The sequence below is a fragment of the Calcarisporiella thermophila genome (genome assembly GCF_041956535.1).
Source record: "Calcarisporiella thermophila strain CBS 279.70 unplaced genomic scaffold VTP21scaffold_7, whole genome shotgun sequence".
NCBI lineage: Eukaryota > Fungi > Calcarisporiellomycota > Calcarisporiellomycetes > Calcarisporiellales > Calcarisporiellaceae > Calcarisporiella > Calcarisporiella thermophila.
Window position 1 is genome coordinate 949891 of NW_027192197.1, and position 24364 is coordinate 974254.

The window sequence follows — 24364 nt, forward strand, 5'->3', positions numbered from 1 at the left end:
TTACGCTGAAATTCCAATATGAACTGGCCTGCAGAAAAGAAACAGAACAGCCTTTATCAACACAATCCTATTCTATTCACCTGAAGATGTAGGAGCCAACCAAAAAGAATCATGACCCAATATGCTTCTGCTTTTCAGTAGAATATCGTCCCCCAGCCTATATCCATAGGTGGCATAAAAGAAACAAAACCGAGAGCAAAGGGTTAAAAAGAAACACTCTCATGGGATGAAAAATCTTAGCTTACCTATAAAATAAGAATAAAAGCAGAGATGAAATAAGAGAGGATAAGATAAGATGAGGAAAAGAAAGAAAAAAGAAAGGTGAGGAAGGACAGCAAACAACTGAAGGACCGATAATAGAGGTCAGATAAGTCAATTGCAATTGCAAGAGATTCAGCCATCCTAGTCTTTGGACTAGAAAATGGCCAAATACAAATGCAAGCGAGCAAAATTGACTTAATTCCAGAGGATGGCCCTTGCTACTCACTCAGGGATATAAAATGAATATAAAATGAATATAAAATATGAAAATGAAAAACGTATCAAGAGAAAATACGTGGCAGTCCATTTCACTGTTAGCAAGCAGTAGTAGCTATTACACACTTACGCTACAGATAACACCGTCGGGAGGAAAATATTGCACATTCTTTAACACTGATGTTGGAACTAAAATTGAAGAGATACCATAAACATATGTGGTTAATTCAGTTAGCGTCACGATTCAACGAAAAAAAGGTATAAATCAAAATACTCACAGGAACTTTGATTTGAGGTGATAGGATTTTATTAGCCATATTTTTCAAATGGCTAGCGTGTTTTTGATTTGCAAAAACTGCCTTAGCACTATCCAATTTGATGGCACTAATTGCAAAGTATAGTCAGACTGTTTAAAATAGAATTAAATAGTAATATACCAGCTCCATAAGAACTCATCGCTGATGCCCGCTTCGATTGCTTCCATAAGGGCTTGTCTTACAGCCGACAAATTAGGAGGATCCTGTAAATACAGCTTGGCCAAACTATAACAAACAACCATTAGAGATAATTGCAAGTATGCTTATTGAATCATAGTAGATTACATCAACTTTAGATCTGCATTGTCTCGCATGCGGTTAGTGACTTCTGCAACAAAGTTTCGACGTTCTTGCGCGTTATCCGTTAGAGTCGGTATTAAGCACGCCAATATTCGGTTAAACGAATAGTAGTTCTATTGCATATCAAGGGTTGAAAAACTCGTATAAATTGTGGGAAAAAAAAGAAATTACCTTGGTGGGAATGATTTTAACGAAATCATGAGGGGCGTGTGTATTTTCAATATAAGCATAGGGGGCTTCTAGTTTTTTGTTCAAGAACTCATCCACCGTAGAAGCATAAGTTAATGCATCCTCTAACGCCCATGCTCGGGTCGAAGCGACTCTACTGGCAACCTCAATCAGGCTTGCATGTCTACGTAAACGTTATTAAGATAAATAAATATTGCTCGTAAACCTTTGTAGCAATCATGAGAATTACGCTAGTATAGCAATGCTAAATGAGTCGTCGCTACGATGGCCAAGATCACTTATCGCCTTTCCACATATTGCTAGTGCTTGTTTGTGCACATCACGGAATCCATTAGCTGGTCCAAGTGCTCGCAATGCAAAATAATTAAGCCAAACGAATCCAAGAGTGGGCCAAGGCTGTGAATCTCTATCGGGCAAGAATGACACTAAATTTTCGGTTTCGGATCCACCCATCCCGAGAATTCGTTCATAAAGCTGGACACCCATATTGAATACATCACTGCTAGCCTCTTCTTTCCATTCAAATATTGCACCCATTACATTAACGAGACAGAGGACAAGTTGATCCTTACGCGTCCTATCGTTATTGCGGGACATCTGCCGCCAGGCAAGTTTAGCGATCATATGCGCAAATGCAAAGCGAGTTGGAACATCCACTGTCTCAATGGCCTCGCATAGCATTGCAGATGCTCTTTCTAGATTCTCGTACTGCTCTTCGACATGTGACCTCAATAATATAAGCTCAGGAAATTGCGGATGCACCAACTGCGCAGTGTCAATAATCTCACGCACATCGTCAACGGGTCTCTTACACGAAATAAGGAACTCAATATAATTACGAAGTAGTGCAACATAGCAAGCACGGGCATCCTGATCTTCCCCATTTTCCACGAAACCAACCCAAAAACCGATTATCGACAAAAAGAGACTATTTATGGTGTCTTCTACTGCCGGAACGAGTGCTACGGTATTCCATTGAACAAGGAAGAGTTGGCGTTTAACCATATAGCGATGTGGGTCGGAATGAAACATTTCTGGGGGCAGAGTATTGTGAGCAAGCAAGTGCAAATAGGCTAGCCAACAGATGGTTAAGTCTAGTGGACGGAGAAGCGCAAAGGAGGCAGTTTCGTCAAGTGATGAATTTAGCTCGTCAAAGGCTGTGTGTTCAGATTCCTCAGATCTAAGCAATAAATTCTTGTCACTCGTGGATAAGAAATTCCATAGCCGGAATTTTGCTCTAGAAACATCTCTATTATGGAGAGGTACCAGCGTAAATTGAAGGGCAATATCCAAACAAAGTCTGGACCGAATATTGGGGTCTATATTGAAGAAATAGATAGATTAGTTTAAAAAACTAGAGATATAATCAACGATAGTAAATCTACCTGAACTATATGATACCCCGCCAGGCATTAAAAATGATTCAAATATATTCCGTAAGACTGTGTCTCTGGAGCTTTGATATTTCTCCCAAACGTATTGTTTCCATCGCAATGAGATGCTTGTAGGTGCAATCTGTATTGATTGATCAAAAAGTTTGCGTACGACCTTTTCGCTACTCTGACGTAGGCAATGAAGCTCCAAGTAAAAATTCCACAGCCATTCTGATTCTGGATTAATTGTGAGGGCTCGTGATAATACTGCCAAAGCCTTATCAAAGGTCGAATTATTTGTTTGAGAGGCTACATTCTTAATGTCTGAGAGGCACGACATTGCATATAATATCCACAGTTCAATATCGTGCTTGCGTTGTTTCACCGCCTTCTCATAATCCTCTTTGGTACCATGTTGAAAATAGCGTGTCTCAAGGAGACTGGAGCTTTCATTTACAGCGAGATAAATTCCACGAACTGTAATGGGATAAAGCAGAGGCTTGAAAGTTATGGCGGCCGTCGTCGAAGTCTCTGATGCCTCAGGCGTGCTATGTTTATACCATTCGTAATTGCTTTGATTTGGTGCGAGCCTCTGTTCATTATTGGATATCGTAATATCAGATGCAGATCCCTCTTTGGCACGCAGAGCGGAAAAATTGGAACAGGGCTTGTTAGCAAGGCATTTCTTACGGTGTTCTATGATATGGGTTGCAAGAGAATCGAATGGAGGCATTGGATTGACATGTTTTAGTTCATTAATGGAGTCATATAGGTTTCTGTAGTATTTAGCACGCGCTTCAGATTCGGATTGGCAACCTGGTATGCGATTTAAGATCTCTTCATCGCAATACTTAGCCAAGTCAAGTAAAATATCTATATCTAATGATTTGAAGTTCAAATAAAAGGTATTTAGATTTGGGAAAATAGCCATTGTTACCTGATCGATTGAAATCACGAAAATGCCGCGAAGTGCATCTGTCATCATTGCAGACACCACCCGATAGTTCGTACTGGCATAGAATTGCAAACGGATCTGTTTTCTCTGTGAAAGTTTCTGACCGATATCCTCCCGTTTTGGCAACCCCCAGATAATCTGTATTAAACCGAAAAGACCGAAATTGGGATAGCGGGTTTACAAAAGGAGTGAAACGCTTGATTTGAGGTGATGAAGATAACGGTTTGTTGGGCTAATTATAAAGGGAGAATATAAAGAATAATTCATACAACCAGTGCTTCAAAAGTACTTACACTACGATTCAATATATGAGATTTTGCAGTTTCCTTTTCTCGTTTTGAAATATTTCCAGTAGCTGCATCTTGAGGTTCCGGTTCTAAATCCATAGCAAGTGCTGAAGGTGTCAAGAGATCCTCACTTATTACAATGAAATCGTTGATCTTGACAAAGTATTCAATGGTCTGTGGACGATTCAATACAGTGACCAGATCTTTTGGAGCTAATGAAGTTTCTCTGTTATTACGAGGAACGGTCTCCGGGTTGGTCGCATTTTTGAACACTTGTAAAAATTCATTTATATCCACTAGTCTATCTTGGCCACCGGAGGAAAGAGCATTTAATGTGACAACTTCGGTAGTCACTTCTTGGGGTGATGTTTTTACACGTTTAAACTCCGGGACAACAGATTCCTTCACGACTCCATGCCTATCGGTAACATAATCTGCTGCAGCTTGGCGCTTAACACCCACAGTTGTCAATTGAGTCTTGGTTTCCGTTTTGACACCACTAATTTTCTCCACTTGTCCTAGGGAATTGTGGGCAGTTTGAGCAAAAGATTTGTTAGGGGCCGCATTTCCAGTATCTAGGGCAGAAGATAAATGTTCAACGTTCGCATTGCGCGTTGTTTCTGAAGAGGGTTGGGTTAATATGACAGTCTCCGATTGTCCCTCTAGTTCCCTACTATGGCTTCGATTGCGACTGGGGCTGCGGCTCTGCACATATTCTTCATCATCAGTTTCTAACTCCATTGATTTAACTGATGGGGACGAATCAGCTGATGCACCCATTTGAATGGCGGCGGTATTCGTTGAAGGATCCAGAGCTGAGGTTGTCATCGACACTTCGGTCAAAGGAGTAGCACTTGGAGTCACCGCCAAGGAGGAGGATTCGAATCGTTTTTTGCTGATTTGGATTCGCTTTTCAGTCAGTGCTAACTGCACTGAAAGTAATCGTTTTTTCTCCTCTAATAAACGTCCAGATACAAAAGTTGTGCGCGTTGTTAAAAATTGCTTTTGCTTCGTGAGTGAACGTGATTTCGATTCAGCTTGCCGCAGCTGTTCACGGAGTCGTGCTATTAACCGTTCTGTTTCAGAGAGCTCAGATTCTTTCTCTTCGAGCTGGGTCCGTATAGTTGCCAAATCGTTTTCATAAGTTGCAACTACCTTTTCCACTCTGGCAAGTTGCTCCTCTTGAGCCTTAATATCATCATCGGTGATCGGTGGAATCTGTTTAGTTGATTCCGGAAAAGTAGCATTGACATTTGGCAGGGAATTTTGTTGCGATGGACCAGGGTTACTTGATGATAAAACCGCTGTAGGAATATAAGTAGAGTCTTGTATCGTGGCAAGCGTGGGGGTATTGCTCATTGACTTGCCCGATTCACCGTTTGATTGGAATGAGTCCTCGTTAGAGCTCTGCAGAATAGGCGTCGTTTCTGCAGAGGTTAAATTGGATGCTATTGCTCTCTGTTTTTGCTCCATTCTCGATATGGTTTTCATCATCTGTTCTATTTCGCGCTCTTTCTCAAGCAGCCTTTGGCGTGCAGCCATCCTAGCCCGATCTTCCTCAGAATCCTGACCTCGGGCTACAGCTGGCGGTATCTGGGCTTGAAGTTGTATTTTCTGAACTTGTAACCGCTGACGGCTTTTTCGTAATTCCTCAAGATATTCTTCATCTTCCTCCTCAGAGTTGTCGCTTAGTTCAATAATAAAAGGGCGCATCTCAGGAAATAGAGGACGTGGTGCAATTAAATTCGACGGCTGTTTAACGGTGCGAGCTGTTTGAGGTTGAGATGGGAGAGAAGAGAAAGGCATAGAAGAGACAGCCGCATTCTCTGAAGAGATCATTGATGTAGAAGTGGTGGCAGGATAATTTGTACCGTTAATATATTCGCTGTTACGTGGTTGTTCTCTGAAAAAATCCATTCTTGTATTATCACCACGCATCAGTTCGCCCTCGTATGAATTGTAATTCGAATGCATCTCCAAGTAATTTCGTAATTCTTGCGCTTCCTTCAATTTATTTTCTAAAAACAGAAATTTGCAGAGAAGTATAGGGATGAGCATCCGGGAAAATAAAAAAAAGAGTTCTGATTCTTGTTAGTAACAACACGTACCGAGTTTCTTTTTCCGCTTCCGTTGTTTTTTCAATGCATTACGATACTGACGTTGACGATAATCGAAAGGTTGTCCGGAATGAGCTTGAGGATGTATAGGGCGAGGTGGGAATTTTAATGCAGGGTTAAGGTAAGCTGATGAGGCTACTGAACCCCAAGGTGCAAAAGCGTATGAAGGAGAATTCTGTAGGTTAGAATCTCCATTCTCTACTTCCTCAGGGTGCTGATCTCTGTCACTAAGTTCACCATCTTCTTTATCAGAATCTGCATTAGGATTACTCGTCGGGCTTGCGATATTTTCCAATGGTGAGCCCGGCTTTGATGCAGCAGACATACTCGAGCTTGATCCTTGAAGTGTACGTCGCGTCATCATCGCAGCGCGCCGTAATGCCTCCAAATCAGGCAATTGTGGGACGCTGGGCTCCGGATTTAACCTCTCCTTGTCCTTTTCTATGTTCATAAGTCAGTGTGATCAAATATGTTAATTCTAGCGGTATGTCACTATTTTAGAAAACAAGATAATTGGCGCAGCAACAATTTGAATAGAATTTCAAGTCAATCAAATATATAAATTACCATAAGTAATAAAAGTAATAAAGCAATGAACACAAAGACCATTTCCAAGGTTTGTAAACCTTAGACTTAATAATTTTGAGTTGAATTTGATTTTTTATGACGATGGATATATTCTTTCTTTATCTTAGGTATCTATAAACAATTTTGAGCCTCATCCTGTTGGATTCGGCGCAGGTCCCATTGGAGGCAAATATGGTTCCATCAATGACGAAATTGCATTAGAAGCGGTCAGAAAAGCCCTTGAACTAGGTATGCAGCTTTGATTAACACGAAAATTTAGTACAATTATTAACTCCTCTTGAATTCTTAGGAATTAACTATTTCGACACTGCACCTTATTACGGAGTTAGTGAATATCGTCTAGGAAAAGCCCTTGAGGCATTAAAGGATCAGTTTCCACGCGAAAGTTACTACATTTCGACTAAAGTTGGACGGTATGGTGACCGTCGGGAAGATTTCAACTTCACTGCCTCTACGGTTCGTCAGAGTATAGAACGCAGCATGGAGCGTCTAAAGACTGAGTATCTTGATATTGTGATCTGTCATGATGTGGAATTCGTGGAACTTGATGAAGTGGTTGGGAAAGGAGGCGCGCTTGAAGCGCTGTTTCAGCTTAGGGTAAAGAGCTTTGATTTAATTTCTTGCTCTAATGTATTTAATTTAAGCATAGAAATGTTTGTTTTCTCTAAATAGTCTGAAGGCAAAATTCGTTGGATAGGCATAAGCGGTAAATAAGCTTCAGTACTTGCTTTTTGTTTGTGTTCCTGCTCATCTACTCTGTGCTTTTTTTTTAATCATCCTACTATATTTACTCTTAGGCTATCCGCTTCCTTCTCTTCTTAAAATAGCCCAGTATCAATATGAACAGATGAAGCCTTTGGATATTGTTCTCTCTTATTGTCACTATACTCTGCAAAATACCCTCTTCTCCTCTGCAGCACCACAGTTTCTCACTTATGGCATTCGTTGGCTAATAAATGCCTCGCCGATTGGAATGGGCCTTCTTCGCGATAACGGGCCTCAGCCTTGGCATCCAGCCTCTCCAGACCTCCTCGACGCTTGCCATAAGGCCTCGGCTTTTTGTAGGGAAGTGGGTGTAAATCTGCCCCAACTTGCAATGAAATTTGCATACGAAGCAGTGCCACAAAAATTTGTAACCACACTAGTTGGCTGCTTGGAACCCAAGGAAGTGGAATGCGCTTTGGAAAGCTGGCTCCAGGTAATCAATCGACGCGCAGAAGGCAATTCTGGAGAGAGTGCAGTTATATCAAATGAAAATGAACGATATGCCCTAGAGAGAGTAAAATCCATTCTTGCTGCTCATAAGGATGAAACATGGCCTTCACCGCCTCCTAATTTTAAGTAAAATAGAAATATGCATGTATAGGCACTTTGAAAAGAATTTAGTCATAATAGTCATAATAATAAACGAAATAGATTTCCTTTTTAACAAAATTTTTCCAAAAAAGGTAAGTAAACTCGTATATTAGCGAGGAAAGAAAAATGAATTGAGTATATGTAGTGGTATTTGCATATTCTTGAAAACGATAAATGGTCCAAAAAATAGAAAAATAAAATAAAATAAGATAAAATGCTGAAAATAGTGCAGCATCTTATGCTCATTAGAAAGTTTTGCTTTTCCTAGAGTTCAGCATGAGGTCTTCGCTCAAATTTGAGTTCTTGGCCGGTCACACGGCGATATATATCTTTGACATCACTATACACTGACTCGAAGTGCGAGGTGGCATCATAGCTACGCGAAATAAATAGTTGATCCTGCTTTCCATTGGAAATGGGTTCTTCAATGGGAGATACAGCGATAAACCTGGAAACAATTGACTAGTTTAGCTTAAAGATAAAAAACCTAGTGAACTAAATGAATAATCACTTTTCTTCAATTGGGCCCAGAAGTTCAAGCCCAGGGGCAATCTCCTTCTCTGGGTTGCTGGTCTCGGCTATGGTCGAAACAATTGCTAAATAATATCCCTCAGGGCAAACGTTGTGAGTAGCGGACACACATGCAATATAAATATCTAAACATCGATGAGTATTCTTGTTCACCTAATCTCAAACCATCAACATAACAATACCGTGTTGCCGACCCACTTGATTCTGAGGAATAATGAGTTGCATCGAATTTGAATTGTCTGTGTTCGGGATTGGATGCTTGAGAATGCAAATGGCGCGTACTTGTGAGCCGACTTTGCGAACTTTATTGGGCGCGTAAGAAGGATCACAGATAATTTGCTTGCACTTGGCAATCTAAACACCAATTGATGAAAACCTGTTTTGTTAATCTATCAAAAGTGAAGCAAAACCAGTTACCTCTTGACCAGATCGCACCCCTTGTACTTTCCCATTAGAGTCGAATACTATTTCATCCACTCGCTTATCCAACATGTATGTTCCACCGTATATTGCACTTAGCCTAGCGAAAGCTTGAGGAAGCTCGCCAAGTCCATAGAGTGGATAAATATACGGACTCTTGCCGTAGCGTTCCATTGAGGATATATAAAGAAGAATACGATCATAAGTCTCGCGTGCTGGTTGATTTAGATAAGCATCATCGAGATACAACGCTAAGGCGTGACCAATGAAGTCTTGCGTTCCCGATTCAAGTCCAAACTTTTTGTAGACTTCGATCATAGGAGTATTTTCAAGATTGATACCTTCAAGGGAAAAACTAATTGATGTTCTAGCCAAATAGTTCTAAAAATATTTCAATTTACCTTGATGAGTAGAAGGATCCTCATCCTGCCAATTCTGAATGAACTCGAAAAATTTTTTTGCACGTTGCTTCTCTTGTAAGCTCATAATTGGAGAGGCTAGTGCCTCCATCTCTGTCGCTGGAACTTTAGAAATGCGACCATCACGATACACGTACGATCCCTCAATTTGCTTAAATTCAAGATAGCGGGTCACATCTGTATGCACAAGTATCTTCACAAGCTCGCCATTCTAAATTGCATTTAGTGCAATATAACACAAAACGGAAAACAATTTTAGTATGGAACATATAATCATAAGCAATTAGGATAACGATAATATTTACAGCCATCATAAATTTTGGGATGAGGTCAATACTCCAATCCCGTTCGCGTCCAAACTTAGATGGAGGCTGTTCTTTTTCGCGGAATTTACGATAGAACTAAAGAGCCGATGTGAGATATTAGTTAATATTAGTATTATTTGTATCTATATAACAATATTAAAACCTGTGCCAACTTCAAACTGGCGCTTTCACCTCCGTAGTAATCATTACGGTCCATATGCAACACTTTTTTCCCCTCAGTGGAGAGCAAGCCAGAGAGAATGCACTCGGTTAGACCAGTACCGAGGACAATCACATCATATTCTTCATCCTATATAAAGCGTAAGTCATAGGTTATAAAAGAGGTAATGTTATGAACTAACCATGGAGATTGCAGTCTAATTTACTGGAATAAAACTGGGTAATTAAAAAGTTGGAGAAAAAAGAAAGACGCGTCAGAACTCCGAATTCATATTGGTTATATTAGTTGAGGGAAGTCAGATTTAATTTTATTTGATTTTACAAATTGATTAGAAAATCATCGAAAATATTAATAGAGTTTTATTCCACATTTTTCTTTGTATGGCGGGGTTTCTTGTATATTAGCTCTTTTCTCCCTTCTCGCTGAGCAGAGTAACGAGATGCAGTAAATAAGAAGTCGCTTAGTCTAAGGATAACGATTTCATCTTAGTTAAAAATTTTCTCGAAATGGATGTTCATTGATATTTATTTTACCTATTCAAGTACACACCCACTGTGGTATCAACGTAACCCTGTTGTACCAGAGGAGCTACTCTCCTTTCTGCTCGACGACAAATAGATCGAGCAAGGTGAAGAACAGAGCTGGCTTTACCACCGGACTATGATAAAAATGTATTAGAAATTTCAAGGAAAATCTGATGAGGTTGTGGCTCACCGGTAAAATAAAATTTCTTAAAGGAGGAAGCTCCATATCCATCTCGTCGATCCAGCTCTCGAGGTCATGAACATGCTCACCATTGGGGTCAAATTCGGTTCGCGCTATCATGTTCAAATCAAACATATAAGATGCTCAAGATTTTGATAATCTATGCAAAAAGCAATGATATATACCCAGGCGGGCTTCGCTAGCAGAATTACGGGGTGTAGCGATATTGGAGCCAATATCTTGCAGAAGACATTGTATCTGAAGAATATATTGAGATTCATGTAGTGGATAAGAGAATTATGGAAGGATTCTAATCCTTACTTTCTCCAATTTTTCAAGTATCTTAAACTGATGTGAATCTTCAAGGAATTCCCTCGCTAGGCTGGAAAATAGAGCGTGAATTAGTTACAACGGTTATTTGAGTTAATAAGAATTTATTTACCCGATGCACGAAGTTAATTCATCAGTAGTTCCCAGCGCTTCAAAAATTGCATCATCTTTGGGCCGGCGTTCGCCAGTGAATAATGAAGACGTTCCTAATAGGGAATGGCAAATGGTAAATGATAAACCGAGGCCTATAATATCCAAGGATTCATGTTTCCTTACCTTTGTCCCCAGTTTTGGTATAAACTTTCACATTATTAATTGACACGCTTTATCCCACATCAATTGTCTTTAATTAAGATACATGTAATAACTAGGAAAAAAGATAATTTACCTTGTACTCGTCAAGAATGAACGAGTTGGAATAGCATTGAAATTTCTGAGAACGGGCCCAGCGCCTAATCTTAATAAATTTCGAAAGGCCATCGAGCGATACATCCCTACATTGAAGTCTTTTGTGATCAAGTAAATGCAATGCAGTCACTCGCATCTACCACATTTAAGGAATCGAAATTCCCAAATTGCCACCATCTCAAAACCAAAAACTTCTGACAATCCGAACTCTTCACTCAATTATAGATTTTTTTCGTTTTTCTTTGTAATATTGAAACAGTCGATTATATAATGAAAAAAATCCTTCTTCTTAGAATATTTCTACTTCTTTCTGTATAATGTGAAAATACCAGATAAAAATTCCAAACTGGATGTTAATAGGATTCTAATTGAAATTAACTATATTCTAAAGATTGCTAAACGTTCTAAGTTATTCTTTAAATAGTTCAATCGAAAGATATCTGAGACTTGTTGCACTCTTAATATATTAAAAGATTGTATAAATATATATTTTTCCAGGATAGGAGCATATTCCTAGAAAAAATTTTAACTCGTAAAGGGAAATAGGATGGAATTATATACAAATAATAAAAAGATGAAACAAGAGAAATCTCCTAACATAGAAGAGCAGGGAAGGCAACTGTTCTTTTTCATGTCTCATAATTTTTTTTAATTCTAGCATTTTTGTGTATTCGAAATAATAAACAAAATTAAAGTTGTCACGAAAATGGCCGGATTCACAAGCTCATGTATACGCGTGGGCGGGAATCGCATTAGCAGCCTAGTAATATATAAAATTTATACAAGCTTTCATATAATGAGAATAATAGTATAAAATACCTTAAGTTGATGGAATATTGTGAGGGCTTGCTGCATATCCCACCCATTCTCGCTAAGACATTGTACTGAAAAATGATAATTCAGGCCGGTTTGACGCGAAAGCTCAAGTGCTTGTGCATGCTGAGCATCATTCTATTGAAAGTAACCCATTAGCGTGTTTAAAAAAAGTATTTAGAAAATAAGAGAAGAGTTTACCAGTCCAACCATACGAGCTGGCTCAGCACCAGAAGATTGGGGTGGTTGTGCAGGAGGAGCAGACGCTCCCGAAGCTGGCGCTGTTTCTGTCTCTGGTTGCCAAGCCGTATTGCCAACATGAAATCGCACCACCAATAAATCAGATATGATCACATATGGCCAGCCAGCTTGCTGCGCTTTAGACCCTGGATGTGCAGGCGCAATTACAAAAGTACGGTCAAAACTGCGAGATACAGGAGGTTGTTTGGTTCCTGGAGGAGCTGGCTCGGTAAATTCCCCATGAAGCACAAGGAAAATAACGGGCCCACCAGCACCCCCTACGGATTGGATTTGGAAGGAGTCAATGCAGAATTTGGAGGGGTCACTTAGATCGTGTACAGTACTCGGTAATTGACCAATAGCTCGTGCAATATCGACGCTACCGATATGTACATTACCCATACGTCGCGCTGGAATAAAAAAAAAGAGGCGTGGTGAATTTGATAGTAAACAACCTTAGCCATATCTCCTTAACTTACTTGTATCTTTGATACGGGTTAAATTTCTGCTTCCAGAGACATAGGCTCCCCATTCAACTCTCCCTGAATATCTCTTGCCCGTCTGAGGGATTGTAGTATTGACTGAGTGCGAAAACAGGCCATTGGGATCATAAAGATCCATAAGCATCGCACGATTCGTGTCGTAAAGATTGAAGAATCTAGTCGAAATTAATAGTATTTGGAGAGAGGAAAATGAATCAAACCGCAACCTTAAAGGCAATGAGCGTTAATACTAACTTTGTCAGAAAGTCCTGAATAGCTATACGTGTCCCATCCGAATCGAAAAAATTTCCTTTTACAGTCTCCGGTAGCGTGACTTTGCCATCGCTTGCAAATTCAGTCTCGCCAAAATCGAATTGAATCGATGGGAGCACCTGTTGACCATCCAGCATTTTTAAAGAAGGGAACCGCCGCGTTATTTCACTAAATAGGGATGAGTAGTCAGCCAATAAAGGCACAGAAACTTTGCAAAGTTTGGGAGCAGCTACCTTCGATAAGTTACATCATCACCCGATTTTTGGATCTCGTTTTGACGTAGGGGGTTGCCTAGCAACACCAATTCACGTAAATTCGGCAGCTTTTGGTTTCCGCTTAGCGCTTCAAGGTCAATATATCGGCTAATGTTGTTGTTCTCTAAAGAAAGATTCTTGATTTGTGGCAAAAATTGTGCAATCGTAGAGATTGACTGAACGTTTCGCAGTTTATTGGAAGCGAGAGAAATAGTTTCAATCTATAATTATAAAGATGAAATAAAATCTTCATCATAATATAAACAGCAACAAGGAGTTTAAATATACATACTTCTGGAAAAGTTTCTGAAATTAACTTCATTATCACCGGGCCTATATTGCTGTGAGGGCCCGCCGTACCAGGGCCTTTGATACCAGCTCTTATTAAATTTGGATCTGAATCAATATCATTCAGATTTAAAAACTTGGAAGCTGCATCGTATCTAGATTGAAGAAATTGGCGTAATACATCGATAGTTCCTATTTTAGGTGTCGATGACTGATCTCTCCGTGGCAATCGAATAATAAGCTGCAGTAAATAAAAAGCAGGGCAAGGATTTGAATAAAAGAATAGGTGTTAAAAAAGTCGTTCTCAAAGTACCTTGCTCCCTGCAAATCGGATTCCACTCAATTTTTCCAATGATTTTGCAATACTAATATTTGGTACCCGAAGATGCATGACATTGTTGTCATAGCGAATCTAAAAAATGGAGTTAAAAAGTCAATATTTTCAACGCACATGTCTATACACATAGACCCATATTTAAGTAAACTAACATTGGATTGTAAAACGGATATATTGGACTTCCTCTTGATAAAATCAATAAATGCCTCTTCAGTACCGCCACTGTAGCCAGTGATCTAATGAATGAAAAAAAAAAAAATAGATATATTGTTAGATATATTGTTGATATAGGAAACTGTGGAAATTTAGAATGGTATCAAAATGAGCTTAATATCTCCGTAGTAGATTTTCTTGCCCTCTCAACAAAAAAAAGAAATTAAACGGGCAATAATATCTTGTTGGAGAGATGTCGATAGAATACAAATATACATATTACACATTATAATGCAACGAAAATATAATGCTATTTGGTATATGCTACAAAAGTTTATAGAATACCCACAGTTAATTCGATCCCATTTTGATTATCTGTCATCATTGTGTCGGCATTATTCACGGAGGATACAGGACGCGATCTACCATAAGGATTACTAAAAATAAAAATTTAACAAGTTTGTAAGTTAGAGTCTTAGAAGATTGAAAGAGTAATCGGCTTGAAAAGAAAGAAATGTTTTAAGGAACAATAGTATCTCTAGATAACACTTACAATCTTGAAGGAGGATTTGATGCAGTACCCATTGCTAGATCACCGTCCTTATCCTCTCTAATCGTGCGTCCACTCCCTTTGATGTTACCCCCTGCGCTACGACCAGTCCGACTTTTGAAGGAGCTTCGAGCGGGACCACCTCCCGAGTGGCGATCATTTCTCAAAGAAGGATTAGCAAACGCAGCTGTGCTGGTATCGATGCGAGAGAGCACTGATGATCCTGTTTGATTACCACTTCCACGACCGCCTCCTCGTCCTCCGCGACCTCCTCCTCTTGAGCTGGACATGATCGGAGAAATATTCTAAGGGTGAGATCTTGAAAATTGCTAAGAGATAATTTAGGACGTGTAGCGATGGCTTATACTCTATTTATTTTAGCTGAGAAACCAAGCCATATTTCAAAGTCAGCTTTGGGTGTGCATACATTTATCATTAAAGTAAATATTGGGGTTTGGAAGGTGAACCGATTGGAGAGCATGGGGTAGTATCCATAATATGCCTCAAGGATTAACAAGATTTTGCAAAGGTTGAGAGCAGATATTGAAGGTTTTAGAATTAGCTAGTTGAATATTAGAGCAATATTTATAGAAAATTTAGAGATGTTAAAAGAGGATATTTTTGAATTTACACTACATACGCTTTTTTACAAATTAATGGCTCCTTCCAACTTGAAGTGATCTGTCAGCAATATATGACTTATAAATCGAATCACTTTATTATGAAAGACTCCATTCATTTGCATCAAACTAGCAACTTTGGTTGAATAATCGAAGCAATATCATGTTTATCGTTATTAAGGAATGAAAAGATTGCTGAGAAGTACATGACCCTGCATGTGTAGTAGAGCATAACTAGTTTAATATGTGTTCGATATCTTAAGTCTAGACACCTGATTTTGTTATATAAGGTGATTCAGAGAAAGATTGGGTTAAAAGGATATTTTATAAGAAAACGTGATATAAAAATATAAATAAAATTTCACAAAAGAAACTTACAATTCAAGAGTTAAAAGAGAAAGCTCTAATAAATGAAAAAAAAAAATGAGTTGTGTATGAAGAGGGGCGTTGCAGAATATAATAAAAACAAAGTATAAAAACATATTTTTTATGTGAAACGGATGAAATGGTGTGTTATGTGTGGAAGGTATTAACGCTCTGTTGCATTTGTGTATTCATATCCTCTACAAAGGAAAAAGTGAGTAAGCAGGACTGAAAAATATTAAGCGCGAATAGCATCACAAACCTTTGAAAGCAGCTATACCCGCAACTATACCACATGCGAGGAAAGCCAGCGAGATGAGGAACCAAATGAAACCCCACACCTGACTAGGTATGCATCCACCGGAGAGTTTTGCAAACCTCGTGGCATCTGATTCATTCACTTTCCGCCTTACAAGGTCATCGATGATATCGTAGAGAGAGTAGAGACACGACATCACACTAAACAATTATACATTAATTATTTTCTATCCTCCAAGAGATACGAAACTAAAGTTTACCCCATAAATAAGACGAAATATTTTAGGCCAACACCCTTCTGGAACCACCACAGAAAGCCAATAATAACGATGAATAATAGGCCAATACCCCGTGTAAGCATATTTTTGGCCCAATATAGAGTAATGAGGAGGCAAACACCCAGGAAGATGGACATTATACGAGATGCAAGGATATTAAATCCACAGAAAATCATCAAGGCACCAAGTAGTGAGGAGCCTAAGTAGCCAGCGGGTAAAGTACAGCAAGGAATACCACCACGCTAATTTTTGTTCAAGAATAAAGGTCACTCACAGAGATTGGTAGAAGACATAAAAGAAATTGTACTAACCATCCGTGTAACACCTCCTTCATCCGGATCAATCTCAATTGATTCTATGTGTGCACATGTACAACAACCAGCTAGCGCATGTGAGAATTCATGAAGTCCAACGGTTAGGAGCTTAAGTGATATATTCTTTGGTTAGTATTAATTACAAGATGAGAGAGAAAATATAGGAACATACTTTGAAAGGATACAAAATGGTTTTGATGATAGGCACGTTCCATAAGATCAAAATGCCAATCGCATATCCAACAATAATATAGAGGGTTATTCTCTGGTCATCATTGGGAGTAAGGGTCTGGGCTGTATCCCTTTTGATAATGTGGATGATGGGCATAGGTTAAAATAGTTTTTTTTTTTATACTTAATATTTGTAAAAATAAAGGATGTAGATTCTTTAATGGAGTGAAGTTAATTAATAGCATTAGCCACTCGAAAAGCTTTATTTTAATTTTAGAAGAAACCCACCCTTTTCCCCTTCTTGGCAAGTTTAGAACTTTCTGTTGAATCGTTATTTCTATTTGCTAATTTTCTAAGCCACGGTGAGTTATAAATCCCAATATTCACCAAGTCAAAATGGAGTGTAGAGGATCATGGAGTAAAAGAACGATCCAAACTTTTCTAGATAAAGAACTATGCTAGTTTAAATTCCGGTTGTATTCAGACCACCATTACTCATCAATCAATAGGACCACAACAAAGGTTGCTTCAGTTACTAAAACTTGATGATATTTACACTATTTCTGCAAACAATACTACAAAGAAATAAATGCCAGATTGATATTGAAGTATATTTAGTTTCTCTCTCTTTGTTTCCAAATAACCTTTTACAGTGCTATTTGAGAAACGCGTTCGAAACCGCTTGATATGTGTCCCCATGAGCAAAAATCAACTATCTGAATTGAAATATTTGTATCATGGGATAGTTTAAACATTCAAGCATTTTTATCAGCATTCGATAATTCGAAAAGCGATGGTATCCAAAGAATGAACAGAAATAATATGAAAATAATACGATACCATGGCAGCTTGGTCCTATTCATCAAATCGACTAGTCACAATGACATCGGATATAGGATATGTCTAAATATCACCCTGCCCCAGTAAACTCAACCTCAACCTTACCATATTTACATCAGCAGATGGCTTGGAATCACCATTATCTATATATATTCACCACACATCTTTGCATTCAAGTGTAATCAAGTACAAGATACAATATACCATGTCGAGCAGCTTGGTTGGAACAGTTTAAATAAACTCAACTATGAGTAACATGTTTTTCTGCGTGTCTAGTTCTACTATCTGTAAGTTAAACAAGCTTTCGGGATAAGGTACGTGTGTAACATCGACTTGAGCTCGCAAAGAATGTATAAAAGTAAGGTCTTTGCAAAGCATTTTCAGTTATTATCTTATCCTCTGGGATCAACCCTGTACTCTCCTTTAAATCCTTCGTTCAGAAAATGAAATTCAGAAATTTCTTTATATTCTTCTTAGTTACTTTTATTGTTGCAACGAGTGCTCAAGAGAATCAAGAGACAATACTTCAAGCTCTCAACACTATTCGCAAAAATCACGGAGTAGCGCCTATGCATTGGAGCCCCCAACTCGAGAGAATGGCAGAGACACAAGCCAAGAATTGCAACCAAAATGTTCAAAGTGAAGGAATAGCATTTCTGACTGCTAATGGATATTCGTCGTGGAAGGATGCAATCAATTTTTGGTATGTCACTGGTCTCAGAGATTACAATTTCACAGACCCTAAACCCCTGACGCGAGGGTTGATGTTCATGAATATTGTCACTCCAAAAAATCAGAAAGTGGGATGCTCTGCCTCTTACTGCGCTGGTACCTTTTACAAACTATGCCTATTTGAGTGGGTAGGGCCAATTCCCAGTAGTGTCAACGAATACCTTGACGAATTCAAAACTAATGTACGTCCACTCAATCCTAATTCTACCCTCACCTCTAACGACAAAGAGAGACTAATTGTACCCGCTACATCCAATGTTATCAAGTCAAATGCTACTCAATATGCCTCCATTATGGCTGCCGTTTTAATTTCTCTGTCCGCCGCATTTTTGCTTTAATTAATATTTCCAAACTGCCCTATGTGAGAAATTTTTTAATAGGGCTGTCTACGATTCATTTTCGCTATAATCTTATTTTTGATCACTAGAATTATTTTATTTTTTTAATGCTTAATTAAGAAAGCTTTTTCGCTTTGACAATATTCAAGAAATAGAAACTAGATTAAATATAAACAGTCTCGCATGAATTATGTACAAAAATCATTTATTAATATACGAATGTGTGATATAATATCCATCTTTGCTAAGTACAATTTAATATATATCATATCACTATTGCGTTTCAAGAAAGCCTGCTCTATTATATTAAAAACCCAGTTCAAGGCACAATCACGCTCATCCTACAATTCATATTTACCAAAATATACAATTGAAAGATAAATCTGTTCCAATTGAGAACAAGGGACGCCTTGCATTGTTCATTAACTGAGAGCTGTAACTACAACACTCTCATCTCATTTTGATACGTGGTGTACATTAACATCGTTCTTATTATTCTCTCTAGCTAATAATAATTACATCATTCTGTTTTCAGTTGTAACTTTGAATTTCTAAACATAAATTGCTTTTGACTTTTTTGAGGGCCAACTTAGTTTAAAGTGTAATGCATCATATTCATCAACTTGGGTTAGTATAGCCCTGGCAAGCAGGAGAGTGGGTCGCAAGTTTACCCGTTTGTCTATTCTATTATTAGCATGTATAGGAAGCTTTCGGACCAAGTACATGTGCAACATATCTAGCGGCTCGCGAAAAGTGAGTATAAGCATTTCCCGTCCTTATCTCATCCTCTAACATCAAACTCTTCATTTCTTAAATACTTTTGATCTAGAAATGAGATTCACGAACTTCTTCCTATAATGGATCGCATTGTTATCCGTTTTTACTAGAGCCCAAGAACATCAAGAAACGATTCTTCAAATGTTCAACGATATTCGTAAAAATCACGGTGTAGAGCCAATGCAATGGAGCCCAGATCTTGAAACAAAGACAGCGGCAATAACTAAAAGCTGCTCTCAAAGCGTCGGATCGGATAATTTAGCATATCTGGCTTCTAAAGGACATGCCTCGTGGAAGGATGCGATTGAGTTTTGGTATCTTTGTGGTCTCAGTACTTATAATTTCACCGATCCTATGTTGCACCGTTCGGATTTGTTCTTGAATATTGTGGTGACCTAGAAAATCAGTATTATCCCCTTGTAATCAATTCGGACGCTGTTCAATATATTCCCTCCATGGTCACCGCCTTAATTGCCCTAGTTGCTACTTTATTGTTTTAGGATTTTGTGAACATTTTGATTTCTTAATATTTCCTTAACGTTGTATGATATTCCTTTATTATTTTTGGTGGAAATAATACACTATGTTTATAAACCTACCATCCTGAGAACAGAAATAATCTTAATTAAATCGATCTTCAATATTAATATTTGCTACATTCATTAAAGTGTTAAGGTATTATAACCGAAGTTCAATTTTTCATTTCTCGATGTAGAGGAGGTACTGATGTAGCTGCGAACTAGGACTATTTTGATTCTAAAGACAATACATTAGGTCGGGATATAAAGGTGAATATGTGACTGTATTGAAAAATATAATACACTTTTTGAGATGACCATGATGTGATACTTAGAGTATGTAGAAAAGATGGGTGCAGCTTGCCAAGGGATTTTTCCAAACAATAGTTTTATGAACATAACTAAATCTTGAAGAACAGCCGTGTTATGGGGGTGCTCTACACTCCGCTTAGTTAGCCAAAGCGATTATTAAACAGCGATTCAACTATTAATGGTAGATTGGTTATCGGCATCTTTTTTAGTTTCTCCTTGGATTATATGATAATTAGCATCTCTGAATTAACTATCTCGGAAATTGCAACCATAGAAATAGCAGCAGCAAACAGATAAGGCCTTTTATTTTGGCTTCGAGGGCCATTCTTATTATGACTGGAAATTTAAAAAGTTCGAAAGACGGTCCTTTTTCCTTGGCATAGGTTTGATCATGACAAACCATAGAATATATGAATCATGGAACATCCGCGAGTCAATTGTTCTATTAAGCCTACTATGGAGTGATATTTTGCAAGCGCCAAGGTCGTAATAAGAGCTTATCAAAGTCTATTTTACCACATTTTGAATATTCGATGCCTACCTCTTCTAAGAATTTTAGTCCAGCTGCCTCATTTGTAAATGTTTTTTTTTTTCTCGCATAGTTTTATGTCTGCCATGAATATTGTTTTTACTAATTTACACTCAAGGCTCTCTGGGCTATGCTTTATTTTGACAGTTGGTCTAAAATTAGAGGAATTCTTCATTTCACACGTTAGGTTGCCATATTACTCCGTGTTATTTTTAGCTGATATATTGATGGATTGATAGATGTGTATTCAGGACAGTCTCTGCCGTCATCAACATAGCCAAATTGCTCGGTCATAATACCACTTGTGCAGTAAAATAGGCGCAAGCCCAATGCAAGGTAGAATCAGAAAATGGCAAGCGGAGAATTGCGTGACGTTATATGTGACTGCTTACTTGACGCGAAAATTGCAGGAAAAGGGGGGACTTGCAACACGATCTATGGTACAATCATTAGCACCGAATTCTTAGCCATTTATTCTTTCTGTCATCGTAATTTATAGTATCGAAGGGCATCTGTATATTGTTCCAGGCTATCCAAGTTGGTAGCATTAATAGACAGTAATGGAAATATCAAGAATAGCGTCGGCATCTTCATCAGTTAAACTTTGGGACATTGAACCGACGCGGAACAAGGATGGCCAAATAAATTACTCTAGCGGAAATTCTATCAAATTCGCATCTTCAAAACAAGGCGTAATTCGTTCCATTCGGTGGAACCATGACGGTATTTTGCTTATATTTACTAGAATAAGAAGAAATCAGCTTTAATCACAGCCTATGCTTTTTTTCTTTTGTAGCATCTGTTCTTGGAGTAGCTAAAGAAGACGTTGTCTCAATATACAATTCAAAGGGACAGTGTGTTGAAAAGGTGTCTCTGCCAGAGGACGGGCAGGTAAGAGCATAAGATAACAAAAGCTAACAATGCTAATTTTACTATAGCTAAGACTATTTTTGTTAGCAGTATATTGCTAAATCAATTCGATTCGCGTCCAAGTCAAAGTATTTGATTATAGGAGGATCAGAAGGTCTATTACGTGCGTGGGATCGCAAAGGAAAACGATACGTTTCTTCATTCAAGGTAATTAGTGGAAATATGTCCCCTGTACCTTATACGGTATAAACGCGTGAATTTATAACAATAGGGTCATAGGGCAACTGTTAACTCAATAGCTGTAAATATTGATGACACATTATTAGCAAGCGGTAGTATAAATGGCGAGCTTTTGCTCCATCGAAGACAAAAGCCATCCGAATCCATTGTCGCCAAGGGTACCTCAGGAAGAGTAAGCTTATTTTGATATATCCGACCGTTTCCTTATTAATAAACCACTCATCTATGTTCAGAAAATCAACGCCGTTGAATTTTCGCCATTCAAACGTTCTATGCTCGTGACCGCGGAAGACGATGGCATTGTACGTTTGTGGGACACAGAGAATCCGACAGAGACCCTTACCATCTTTCAACCCGCCCATTCCGGTCCAGTTGTAGACATTGCATTTAGCCAATTCAACAGGTTTCTTCTTTGCTCTATTGGATCCGATAGAAACATACTGCTCTACGATGTTAATCAAGACAAGTAAGCATGTTTGTTCATAAGGTATTTACCACCAGCTTAACATGACACTCTCACTAGTAAAAAGAAAATCGTAAAGACTATCACCACCAACGACGAATTTACCGCTTTATCTTTTAAGAATGATGGCGTGACTATAGCCACCGGAACCTCAAAAGGTACTGAGATGCTTGCTTGGCTCTTCAAATGGCTGGGAGTGGTGTATGATCTCGTTTATTAATACACTTGTCTCGCAATAGGACGAATTGTATTTTATGATCTACGTAGCTATAAGCAAGCCGTTTTTTCGCATGACGCGCACGATTCGGAGCCTGTACGATGTCTACAGTTTCAGGTACGTGTCCTACCTTTGGGTTTCTAACGGTATCGGTAGCACGGAGACTCATATTTCCGGGCTGAACTATAGCAAACAAGATATCCTGGATACAAGAAGGCTACAAAGCCAACCGAATCTACAAAATCGTCAAAGCATGATGAAAACGACGAAAAAGCATCACGACCCAATGCACCGGAGCCCGAGCGAACAAAAATAACCGACCCACCCCCTCCCACCGCAACCCTTAGTACCCCACCACCAAGTTTTCCGGAAACAAGTAATTATCTCGATGTGTTTTCTCCTCTACACCGGGGAGCAGGAGATGGCAAGGGCACCATTGAGCCTAGTATGGTGGCACCAGGTGGCATCAGCGGAATGGAATTTTCCATTGTTCAAGGTATTTATCCATACTTTATTCTTTGCCATACTGCTAGCTTATCCACTGCACCTATTCGTATTCAATGCCGATAGATTTCGTTTCAAAATCGTTTGTTGCTTCCAGGAAAGAGACCTTGGCCAATTCACCGGAGCATTACCAGAATAAACCAAGCCCCGCCCTCAAATCACACGAGCTCACACCAACTATCCCAAATAGTCATACCAATGAAGATTCCGCACCGAGCCTATCGAGCTCCTCAAGCACAAGTAAAACCTATGCATCCCTGAATCCTTCTCCTCGACCATCGACCATGGCTTCAGGGGGACCATTAGCACCGGAGGATGGCAAAGATGAGCTGGACGTGCGGTTACAGCAGCTCACGGAGAATCTGAAGGGAAACATCATGCAGGGAATCGTTCAGGGAGTCTCGGCATCCAACGAGCTACCGAAGAAGAGCAGTGGAAAACGCGTGGCCTTTGCTGAAGTGGACGAGGTTGCTCCTCCAGCCGCAGAGGAGGTGGGATCAGAGGAGGCTAAGCTGGAGAGCAGGGGGCCGGAGGGGTTGGAGGGCATGGAGCGATCTCCGCTTCGCCAAGACCCTTCGCCGACGGCATCTCGGCCCTCTTTAACGGGGGCGTCACTAGAGACGAGTGGAAGCACGAGCGCGGCATCGAGCTTCCAGCTCGGCGTGGTGCAAAACGTCATCAAGGACTGTCTCGAGGAATTCCGGGAGGCACTACGTAATGATATCCATAACATGCACGTGGAGTTGTTAAGGCAATTCTATATGCAAAAGGTAATTTGGCCTTAATTGCGTCGTGCCAGTGTATCCGCTTCATGATTTGATTGTATCACTGCATAGATGGAGTTTGAAATGATGTTCCAGCGATACTGCAACACTGCTCCTCTTCGCGAAGAGATCGAGCGGCTGCGGGAGGAGAACCGGCGGCTGAAGGCGCAGCAGCCCTTTTTATAGGCCCGCAGCTCCACCCGCTCGTGGGCCCCCTCCCCCTCGCTGTTTAGCTAGTTGTTCATATTCACCGTGGTCTTTTATGTAATGCATCGTTAATTTCCCCTTATTTTTCCAAAATGGCCTCAAATAGAGCTGGGGGCGACTCTGCACAAACACGTCGCATTTGGCCTGAATCCTGCGTTCATTGACTGATGTCAAACTTGAAAAACAAGCCTGTATCGCTTGCCCTCTAAAGTTTTGGTGCTCTACAAAAAAGTATAAAGAAGGTTTCGCAATGCACTGACTTCTGGCCGTGTTCGAGGTGTTAATCCAGATTCGACCAATGGGAGCCGCCGTAGATTTATTATTTTTTTTTCTGGCCGAGCGGTCCTTTTCAATTTATTCTTTTCGTTGCTTTCGGCTCGAGCCTTCCTTCGTTCTTTCCC

The 24364-nt window shown here is 39.4% G+C and overlaps 9 protein-coding genes across 9 annotated transcripts; 4 read left to right on the forward strand and 5 right to left on the reverse strand.

Annotated features, from left to right (window-relative positions):
- Positions 1 to 648: 648 nt before the first annotated feature.
- On the reverse strand, positions 649 to 6466 carry VTP21DRAFT_10689 (uncharacterized protein; the record flags this gene model as incomplete). The annotated part of the gene is made up of 10 exons (XM_069390052.1): positions 649 to 666; positions 756 to 861; positions 915 to 1019; positions 1080 to 1207; positions 1266 to 1446; positions 1513 to 2602; positions 2669 to 3535; positions 3594 to 3843; positions 3905 to 5916; positions 6007 to 6466. 10 exons carry the CDS (start codon positions 6464 to 6466, stop codon positions 649 to 651), a joined length of 5217 nt encoding a protein of 1738 aa, XP_069253312.1.
- A 141-nt stretch (positions 6467 to 6607) lies between these two features.
- On the forward strand, positions 6608 to 7948 carry VTP21DRAFT_10690 (uncharacterized protein; the record flags this gene model as incomplete). The annotated part of the gene is made up of 5 exons (XM_069390054.1): positions 6608 to 6631; positions 6711 to 6831; positions 6893 to 7200; positions 7276 to 7309; positions 7401 to 7948. The coding sequence occupies 5 exons, from the start codon at positions 6608 to 6610 to the stop codon at positions 7946 to 7948; spliced, it is 1035 nt and encodes a 344-aa protein (XP_069253313.1).
- Positions 7949 to 8223: 275 nt separating this feature from the next.
- VTP21DRAFT_10691 (uncharacterized protein) lies at positions 8224 to 9999 on the reverse strand (the record flags this gene model as incomplete). Its single annotated transcript, XM_069390055.1, has 8 exons — positions 8224 to 8407; positions 8471 to 8615; positions 8673 to 8844; positions 8908 to 9251; positions 9312 to 9540; positions 9635 to 9730; positions 9798 to 9944; positions 9997 to 9999. The coding sequence occupies 8 exons, from the start codon at positions 9997 to 9999 to the stop codon at positions 8224 to 8226; spliced, it is 1320 nt and encodes a 439-aa protein (XP_069253314.1).
- Positions 10000 to 10174: 175 nt separating this feature from the next.
- VTP21DRAFT_10692 (uncharacterized protein) lies at positions 10175 to 11342 on the reverse strand (the record flags this gene model as incomplete). The annotated part of the gene is made up of 8 exons (XM_069390056.1): positions 10175 to 10280; positions 10349 to 10473; positions 10530 to 10633; positions 10706 to 10778; positions 10842 to 10902; positions 10963 to 11056; positions 11127 to 11173; positions 11239 to 11342. The coding sequence occupies 8 exons, from the start codon at positions 11340 to 11342 to the stop codon at positions 10175 to 10177; spliced, it is 714 nt and encodes a 237-aa protein (XP_069253315.1).
- A 640-nt stretch (positions 11343 to 11982) lies between these two features.
- VTP21DRAFT_10693 (uncharacterized protein) lies at positions 11983 to 14938 on the reverse strand (the record flags this gene model as incomplete). The annotated part of the gene is made up of 11 exons (XM_069390057.1): positions 11983 to 12018; positions 12078 to 12209; positions 12273 to 12721; positions 12791 to 12969; positions 13049 to 13234; positions 13300 to 13541; positions 13613 to 13849; positions 13922 to 14020; positions 14098 to 14181; positions 14448 to 14535; positions 14652 to 14938. The coding sequence occupies 11 exons, from the start codon at positions 14936 to 14938 to the stop codon at positions 11983 to 11985; spliced, it is 2019 nt and encodes a 672-aa protein (XP_069253316.1).
- Positions 14939 to 15781: 843 nt separating this feature from the next.
- On the reverse strand, positions 15782 to 16809 carry VTP21DRAFT_10694 (uncharacterized protein; the record flags this gene model as incomplete). Its single annotated transcript, XM_069390058.1, has 5 exons — positions 15782 to 15831; positions 15894 to 16090; positions 16150 to 16409; positions 16479 to 16589; positions 16654 to 16809. The coding sequence occupies 5 exons, from the start codon at positions 16807 to 16809 to the stop codon at positions 15782 to 15784; spliced, it is 774 nt and encodes a 257-aa protein (XP_069253317.1).
- Positions 16810 to 18088: 1279 nt separating this feature from the next.
- Positions 18089 to 18562, forward strand: VTP21DRAFT_10695 (uncharacterized protein; the record flags this gene model as incomplete). Its single annotated transcript, XM_069390059.1, has 1 exon — positions 18089 to 18562. The coding sequence occupies one exon, from the start codon at positions 18089 to 18091 to the stop codon at positions 18560 to 18562; it is 474 nt and encodes a 157-aa protein (XP_069253318.1).
- Positions 18563 to 19480: 918 nt separating this feature from the next.
- On the forward strand, positions 19481 to 19738 carry VTP21DRAFT_10696 (uncharacterized protein; the record flags this gene model as incomplete). The annotated part of the gene is made up of 1 exon (XM_069390060.1): positions 19481 to 19738. One exon carries the CDS (start codon positions 19481 to 19483, stop codon positions 19736 to 19738), a length of 258 nt encoding a protein of 85 aa, XP_069253319.1.
- Positions 19739 to 21258: 1520 nt separating this feature from the next.
- VTP21DRAFT_10697 (uncharacterized protein) lies at positions 21259 to 23942 on the forward strand (the record flags this gene model as incomplete). Its single annotated transcript, XM_069390061.1, has 10 exons — positions 21259 to 21421; positions 21495 to 21589; positions 21659 to 21775; positions 21840 to 21980; positions 22042 to 22274; positions 22332 to 22429; positions 22511 to 22605; positions 22678 to 22984; positions 23059 to 23762; positions 23829 to 23942. The coding sequence occupies 10 exons, from the start codon at positions 21259 to 21261 to the stop codon at positions 23940 to 23942; spliced, it is 2067 nt and encodes a 688-aa protein (XP_069253320.1).
- Between the last annotated feature and the right edge of the window lie 422 nt (positions 23943 to 24364).